This window comes from Rhyacophila brunnea, unplaced genomic scaffold, assembly GCF_057557595.1.
Source record: "Rhyacophila brunnea isolate RB1 unplaced genomic scaffold, BYU_Rbru_1.0 scaffold_20, whole genome shotgun sequence".
Classification (NCBI taxonomy): Eukaryota; Metazoa; Arthropoda; class Insecta; order Trichoptera; family Rhyacophilidae; genus Rhyacophila; species Rhyacophila brunnea.
Genome location: NW_028232860.1, coordinates 23,533,743 through 23,542,683, shown reverse-complemented (window position 1 = coordinate 23,542,683; position 8,941 = coordinate 23,533,743). Strand labels below are relative to the sequence as shown.

The 8,941-nt window shown below is 30.3% G+C and overlaps 1 protein-coding gene across 1 annotated transcript; it reads right to left on the bottom strand.

Annotated features, from left to right (window-relative positions):
• Positions 1-520: 520 nt before the first annotated feature.
• On the bottom strand, positions 521-8,242 carry LOC147071423 (uncharacterized). Its single transcript, XM_085948583.1, has 3 exons — positions 8,174-8,242; positions 4,056-4,367; positions 521-1,469 (listed from the first exon to the last, which is right to left on the bottom strand). The coding sequence occupies exons 1-3, from the start codon at positions 8,240-8,242 to the stop codon at positions 1,266-1,268; spliced, it is 585 nt and encodes a 194-aa protein (XP_085804709.1). The 3' UTR covers positions 521-1,265.
• Positions 8,243-8,941: the final 699 nt, after the last annotated feature.

Here is an 8,941-nt window from a genome sequence, read left to right as displayed (position 1 = left end):
CCATTTATTATTACATCAATGACAGTGGTCTGATCAACTATTATTTTCTTTTGTTATACTTCACCAAATTTAAATATAGAATAATTACAAAACCAGAGACAAAAGCGTGGGAAATGTTTTCTAAATTCAAAATTGTAATTTTATAGCACGTAATTACATTTTTGTATCGACGAAAAAATCTATTGAACAATCATTTCATTTTTCCTATAATTTTCCGGACAGCAGAATTTAAAAAAAAAACATTTTCAGTGATGCGCTGTCTCGCTCTATAATTATTATGTAGTTTTATTTATTTGTACATATTATTATTTTCGCAATACTGATAAAGCGAAACAGCTACTCTACCACAAGAAATTCATAATCAGTTGCTTCAAAACAACTGAACATCATTTTTATTACGTGTTGCTGTAAAGGAAATTAATTTCATGGTAAATGGTGTAGCAACATGTAATATAATACTAAAAGTATGTATGTATTTATGGATAAGGGTATTTTTTAAATAAAAAATAATAATTTAATTGCATATTTTTATTATAAAAGTATAAACGTAGTAACAAAACAATGTAACAAATAACAATATCACATGAAAATCGAAAAACAATCATTCGATTTTTAAATAACAAGAAAAATGACTAAAACACGTGCTCGACGAAATATTAGGCGATGAGTCAAGTTTGACAAGAATTCAAACAGACCAATGCAAAAGAAATAGCTGAAAATAAAATCACTAAATTTAATATTCTGATTAATATTATTATTCTAACATAGCAAAATGATAGAATAAATGATTACAAAAGATGCAGATATTCGATGTTCAAATATCACATAAAATAGGAAAGATTATATTTTTTAAATTTCGAACATATGAACAAAACTAGATAATGAGACCAATATTTAAATTCTACTGTTCATTCTTTTTTTAAATTTTAACGTTCATACATGCACCCAAAAAATTGTCGAATAAGTATAACACTATACTAATTAATTGTACCGCAGGCGAATTTTTTTAGTATTGTGGAGGAATTTCGTTTAATTAGGCTAATTCACCCGAAGAGTGCATGTATATTGATGACATTAAAACTATAGAAAAAACAGTCGTTTAATATAAACGAATGTTTGAACAATTGGACTCATTCTTATTTATTTTTGTTCAGGTTGGAATTTAAAAGCTAGACAAGTTGAGAAGCGAAGATTGTGGGCAAAATTCAAATATTGGGTTGAAAACTGACGAGAATTCCATAGCACGCGCACGAAAATCATAGTTTTCAGTGCTTCCATCCACCTCCTCCGTGCTTTCCTCCGGTGTGGTGGAAGATGTGCTTGTAGACAGGAACATGGACTGGGTAGGGCTTGGGCACTGGTACTTCGATCTTCTTCTCGACTTCGACGGGGTATGGCTTCTCTACATCATATGGTACTGGTTTTTCGACTGTGTATGGTACAGGCTTCTCGATGATTTGGGGTACGACCTGTTGACAATAATGAGAATCAAAAAACTAACCATCTCATTTATTTAATTGCAAATTAATATATTGGTATCGAAGATAAGATATTATTATCCATGCACAAATACTATTATATTTATTTAAATATAATTTTATCGACAATATTATAATAAACATTACTGAATCAATTTATTCTGCCTCACAATTATATAGAAAAAAACGCAAATTTGTGAGGTAAGTCACAATATTCACAAAACAGAGGTTATGTAGCTTCAGCTTGGATATTATATTAATATATAACTAACCACTGAGCCTATAATTTTATATATAGTATATAGTCAGCAGATTAATAACCTATTATGATGCGTCTACAATTGAGCTTGAGTGGACTCAAAGAGTCTCTGAAATGATTGTATTTTTCACTGTGGAAACGTTTTACTATCAATACCACCATTTAAAATCGATCAGTTGGCAGGTAGGAATTTTTTACCGGACGATGAGATAATTTCAGTGACCGGTTTTTTGTTAAATCTATATTTTAATCTCACGTTAAAAATATATATAATTAAAGAGACTTAAATATAGCTGGATATTTTCCTGTTCTTATTAGTGTGTTAATAGGTTAGATCTGTGTCAAATTAAATTAATTCTAACTCGATTTAATGACGGTTAATTGAGTTGTTAATGTTAATTTTATTCTAATCTCATTATTTATATTAAAATAATCTTGTATGGTGAGTATAATACGTCTTAGTAACAATGCTGATCGTCAGTTTATATTAAATTTGCAAGTTTTGGAAAAAAACAATAGGTACGTAATATTTTAATCTCGAAATGAGAGAAATTTTGTTGACGAATACTCAATTACCTCAGTCCAAGAGCATAACATAATATAACAATGCTGCAGTGGCTATTTTTTATTTTAATAAAATAATAGATTATTGTTTTAAGACAAACAACAAATAAATAGATACCTGCTAAGTACATATATATATATTTAAATACATGCTTAATAATTAATGTTAATCGAATAACGTTAATTATTATGAAATAAATTAATGACAGGAAATTAACAGAATTGAAGGTTTAATACAATAATAGAAGCAGTTGATATGAACAATTTGCGTGTAGGTATTTAGTAAAAAAATTAAGAACCAACATAATATATTATTATGTACTTTGTTTATCGAATTAGTTCATTAAAATATTTGTTAAAAGCTGTCAAAATTGCCACAGTTATTAAATGTTGGGAATAAATTATGTGAAATCACAATCTAAATTATAAAACGTATGTGCATAATATTCGCTTACTTTCTTATAGTAATTATTATAATTGTTATAATATGTATCACGATTTAATACAAATTATACTACTATCACTACATACAAAGAATTTGAAAATTGAATTTAAATATTCATATATTATTTAAATTGAGAATATTTTCAAATAAATCTAATTATTTTGATATCATTGAATAACACCTGCGTTTGATGTGATTTTACAGTAGGTACAGTATCAATGTTGAAAGGTACCTTTAGCGAAAGTGGTTTGTTATGACATAGTACGAGAGCAATAAACACGATTTGATCATAAAAAAATATTAAATGCTAATTTTTGTATATCAAAGTCAATGTACTATGACCAAAATAATATCATAAATTATTTATTAACCTTTCTAAAAAATATATCACTGATTCGAAGTGCAATTATTTTATTATGAGAACTACATGTCTCTAGTAATATAATATTTTGTTGCGAACCACTATAAATAATGTGCTTACCTAAAAAAAGCAATTTTATCTGTATTTCTGTAAATCTGAATGACGCTTTCAATTAACATCAATACATTTGGTTTTTATTTATTTATACTTTATAGCATAAATAAAATTATTATTGATATTTTTTACATTTTTATAGTTTTATTCCTACTTATAAAATTAAAAATTGTTACTATTTTTTAGAGGGACTAAATATTACGATGAAAAATATTTTTTTTTGCATTGTCTATGTTTATTTATATTAACACTGTCGACTCCGGGATATTTTAGTATTTTCGGTTCAATTGTATTTTTTTCTGTGAATTTTTCTATTTATTACTATCGTCTATTATAATAATACCCTGCTGTCATACGAGTGAATGAATCAACGGATTGTTTGTAAAGAAAAATAGTTAAATAGTTATATATAATATTCCTTTTAACACTACAACATGCTATGAGACCCAATAACAGTAGCGTACTAGCGTAGTGAAATAGTAGTGAAATTTGTAATATAAGTGTGCTGCTTACGAGGGCTGCTGAAAATGGCAGTCTGCTGACTGTTTCTCTGATCTAATGATCGAATTCTTCTAAATGATAACGGTTTAATTATTTATTTCAGACTATTTCATTGAAATACTCCCCAGGAAAATAAATGTCTTGTAACAAATGAATCTCCAATGCGAATTGGCTAATTTAATGATCTGCGTTAGTAATCATTTTCAGTTGAAGTGTCATAAAATATATAAACCCCACCTGTATAATTGAGTTATAATTCAAGACTATTATTTTTCCCGAATATACCCGATCTATTTAAATTTCCTTCCAAATAACTTTGATAAATCAATTAACCTTGTAAACTGGCACATGGATGGGCTGCTCAACGGTAACATGCACGGGGTAGGGCTGCGGGATTGGCACTTTAATGTACTGCGGCACAGCGACTGGCACCGGATGAGGCACTGGCACTCCGATCTGCTTCACCACAGGCACGTGATAAGGCCTGGTGCTTTCCGAGTGGGTAGTCTGGACGTCGTGGCCGCCGTAAGAGCCTCCGTATGAGCCCCCTCCGTAGCCTCCGTCGTGGCCACCGCTCCACTGCTCGTGGCTAGGCCGGGCCATGGCCACGTGGCACACTAGGAGTGCGGAAACCGCAATGATACCCTGAAAACATACAGATTAAAGATTTACATCGTGTATACAAGAAAGAGCTTTCATCCGATGACCGAAACGGGGAATTTTATTTATCGTATAATATATAATAATATAGTCTTCCCTATTTTTTAATTGACGAAGATAATATATCTTTAACGAAATATATAATATTTAAAACACTGTGAGAGTGGCAGGAATAAGTAATGTTTTGGACGATCTACAAAGTTTATTATTTTCAATATTTTCCCAAGGTCATATTATTTATGTTCGCAGAGTCTTGTCAAACAATGACTCTCTGATTAAACGCATTATTGTTTCACAATGGAAATTTTAAAGCCATTAGACAAAGCAATGCCAATAGCAAACGAAACTGAGATATTCCATTTGAGTGAGTCGACCTGAAACTGACTGTTTGTTTTATTAATTCTCAAAATAATACTTGTCAAACTCACTCGGTAGACGGTGTTATATGTTACGTCATTAATAAGTAATAATTAATATAATAGCTGCTTGATACTGCTCCCTATGGGATGAATTTGTATAGTGTTACTATTTTAAACTATAATGCATGTAGAATATAAATATGAATTAATTTTCCACTGAGAATTACACCAAACACTACATTCATTTGTTATAGAGTCATTGGTGGCTTTAGGTACGTGGAGGCCCAAGGCTCTGACAGGTTTAAAAATCCCCTTACGAAACAATTATGTTATCGAGATTTTTTTTACAATTTGATTTGTGAGTGCTTTGAATGATGAAAAAACGCACATTATTAACAGCTGCCACATCTGCATCGAGTATTATTAATTTATTTTTAAAATAACTAAAATTTAACTATTTATACACAAACAGTTTATAACGATTAAAATGAAAGAATCAGTACAAATTTGAAAACTGGTTACATAAAATAAAATAAGCAATGAAATATAATACCGAAATATACTTATAATATAGATAGTTGATTTTTTTATTACGAGATTATACTCTGTTCGTTTATAGTGTTTATACAATCAATCTCACGTAAGTGGATTTATAGCAACAAACTCGCTGTAAAAATGAGTGCTCACTTTTACTCGGCGCGGCGTTTCATTTCTCGCATGTCAAGAATATTATTGACTTACATTAGAAAAGTCAACAAACTAGTAAAACCACTATTATGTTATTGATTATGTAGTTTTTACACTGGGTATATTCCATCGATTCTTTCTAAGATTATTGATCTCTTGCGTGATGTTTCTTGTGTTTTTTTATAATCGTTTATAACCGTGGCGTCATAATATAGTCGTGCAGTGATATTCTGCTCGGTCAGTGTTATGAATGTTATGAATGTTATGATTATTATAATATACGTTACGGCACATTGACCCAGTCCTACGACTTTGCATGATTTAGCAATAATTATTGAAACGCGTTAAATTTTAATTAATCCACTATTGATCATATAAATTAAAACCAGAACGTGTATTTTTTATGCGATATACATCAATAGATTCGTCTCCTTTAAAAAAGTTTTAAAATATGTATTAATCAGGAGCTCAAGCTGGAATTTTGTGGGATACAATCTTTTAAAAAATATTGAAAGTGCTCTCCGGCTGTAAATACATGCAACATAATATTATTATGACTGTATAGAATTATTCAGAGCTCGAAATAGACCGGAGCGCACCGTAGCTCAGCTCCGGTTCGTTAAATCCCCGAGATTATCGTTCCGTCTCGTGGAAAATTAATTTGACCATCTGAGCCAGCTTGACCATATAACACTCAATCAAATCCATTTATTACAACGTTTTTATTAGGTCGTATTCTTATTTGTCTGGTGGTTGTTTATCCGGTACAAATCTAGCGATCGATTTTTTACTAACTTCCCGACTAGCTGGACATTTTAAACTTTTAGAATATATTAGAACACGATGCCAATGCATTTTTTAATACTTTTAGCCATCTTTAAGTAGAATTGAATTAATTTTCAGTTAATTCTGTTTTGTATGAAAAGTTATTTCAGAAGAAATCCGTAATCCAATCCACTGTTATTGGTTGCTAGGGGTCTGGGGTCCTAGCAACTAAATTATTAATATATACGTGCGTTACTATGGAAATCAATATGAATGTCAAAATGACATTTCAGTATTATTACAAGTACACATTTTGTGAAAAAATGTCAAGCTCATATGATTCAACAGAAAATTTAAAAACGTTGTATATAAAAAGTTCTTTTTATCTTGTAATTATTTTTATAAAATATACATACAATTAGATAAATATGTTATTATTTTCGGAAACTTATTGAACTCTCCGGGTCGTAAAATTTTCCATTTCAAGTGCGGGAATTATTATAAACAGCGCGTAAACAAGTCATATAACATTAAAAATGCTGTTTTCAGACCCAGGGCCCTGAAAAATAAATTGATTATCAAGTGAAAAGTAATTCTCGAGATTGATAAAAATAAATCCGAACCATGCTCACTTCTTTATTGCCAAATATTAAATGTATCTTATTGTATTAATACTTTAGTGACGGAACAAAAAAAAAATACATTTATATTTCTTTTAATTAGAAACATTTTAGCATTATTTTTTTGATAATTATTCATTAGTAAAGACCCCTGGGCAGCTACAAAGGTTAAATCCTTCCCTGTATATTCATATTATAATATGGTACAGATGACTGATTTAGATTTCTTTGTTATTTATTATTTAAGTATATATGACAGGTATCTTTTGTTAATAAAGAATCCAGCTGGGCGACATCTTTACTGCAATTGTAACGTAAAGTAAGTGATGTTGTTACTTTGGTTACGATCTCAAGGTGATGTCACGGGACACTAAATCTAACCAATGAACAGTGACCTTTATGCAGTTACGTGCATTTACCGGTAAAATTGCCCCGTTAATCAGACGGTTGAAATAGAAAATTTCACGGACCGGTTGTCACGACATTTTCGTAACCTGTATGCTCGTTTACTAATTATGTACCGTTAGATTGTTTATATTAATTATATACTAATGTATTAAGTATGTAGTTATATTTTATATTTCATACATAGTAAGTAAAGAATATTATTAGGAACCATGGCACATAAAATGCACGAAAATGTAATATATTATATTGTTAATATTTTACCATTTTCTTAGGAGTAAAACAAGTGGAAAATTTCATGTCTCTAATGGATAGATGCGTAAATAATACTATTTATTGCACAGTAGCCATCTTGGAAAAATGTGAACCAAACGTATTATTTTGTCCTCACGGAGGGTCGCAGACATAACTCACCAGAACGGTATCGACCCCGCAATTGTCTCATAAAATTAGTTAAACAATGAAAGAGTTGACTGATTAAAATAACCAATTTCGTGAGAGATAGTACAGTTAATAGACTAATGATTTATTAGATACAAGTGATATATAAGTTTTAAACACGAAATTCGAAAAACTACTTAAAAACTTACTTAAAAAAGGATTCAATCGTTTTATTCCTAACATTGGATTGCATTTTATGCTAAAATGCTGTTATTAGTTTTATAACAAAGTATTTAATTTTAATGCTCAAACACTAATAAATAAAAATAAATATCAATATTTATTCTTGGTATAGGAATAATGTATCATTTAAAAACTATGTGTTATTTACAGAATGTTCTATAGGATTTGTAATCGCGTGTTTACTTTGTTGTCGATTTTCTCAGCTTGATTATCAATCCACTGGATCACTTTGCTACAAAGTAACTCAATTATATTACAGTTAGAGAGTTGAATGACTAGAATATTTGTACGGTTAAATGATAACACTGAGCACAGATCAACGGCAACACACCTGCAATTCGATGTCAAGAAACAATGTTAAGAGCGAAGGTGATCGTTCGGTACTTACGGTTGAAAACATGTTGCACCGGATGTGATTCGTGGTCGCTGAGAGAGAGGAACTTGGACACCAACCAACGAAATGAACAGACTTGTTCTTCACTGATTCTCTGAATTGGATTGATGACTGCTTGAGAAATGAGCGGCCTTATAAAGCGAGCAATCTCTTTCTTCGGCGTAGGAGAATGTTGGAATTCCGAAGACATTCTATGTACGCAGGGAACTGCGGCGGTGTTTGGGACATATGGGCGCCAAGTCACGTGACAGTTTTGATGATCCAGAATAGCGTCATGAGTAGGTATGCAGATCATCAATCGCTACTGAATTAATTACTTAATGGATTAGCTTGTTATACCATTAAAAAAATAATTTAGTTTCAGTATACAGAATACACATGATCATAATCAGTGACTTATTAATTTATTGTAGAATATATCTATACCTATGTACGTTTGGCCTATACAGATAAAATGAGATTAAACTGGGACAAAAACCTGGTGTAAATTGATAGAAATTTTTGAAAATAAGACCGCGCGCGATATAGGTACTTAAGTGAAATAATAAACAATAAAATACAAATTAATCATTTGAAACATGTTAAAAGTATCTACCAAAATAACACATATTGTTTTATGTACATTATTGAAATTTTTGTTGTTTTTTTAGAAATATAAAATCGAATTCTTTTATTCAGCGAATAATTCACAAGACTTAAGAATGT

Excerpts from the sequence above, each read along its gene's own strand:
- LOC147071423 (XM_085948583.1), bottom strand. The coding sequence starts at position 8,242 with ATGTTTTCAACCGTAAGTACCGAACGATCACCTTCGCTCTTAACATTG. Across the intron at positions 4,368-8,173 it reads TTCTTGACATCGAATTGCAG|GGTATCATTGCGGTTTCCGC; the intron begins GTGTGTTGCCGT and ends GTATGTTTTCAG. Across the intron at positions 1,470-4,055 it reads TCCATGTGCCAGTTTACAAG|GTCGTACCCCAAATCATCGA; the intron begins GTTAATTGATTT and ends TATTGTCAACAG.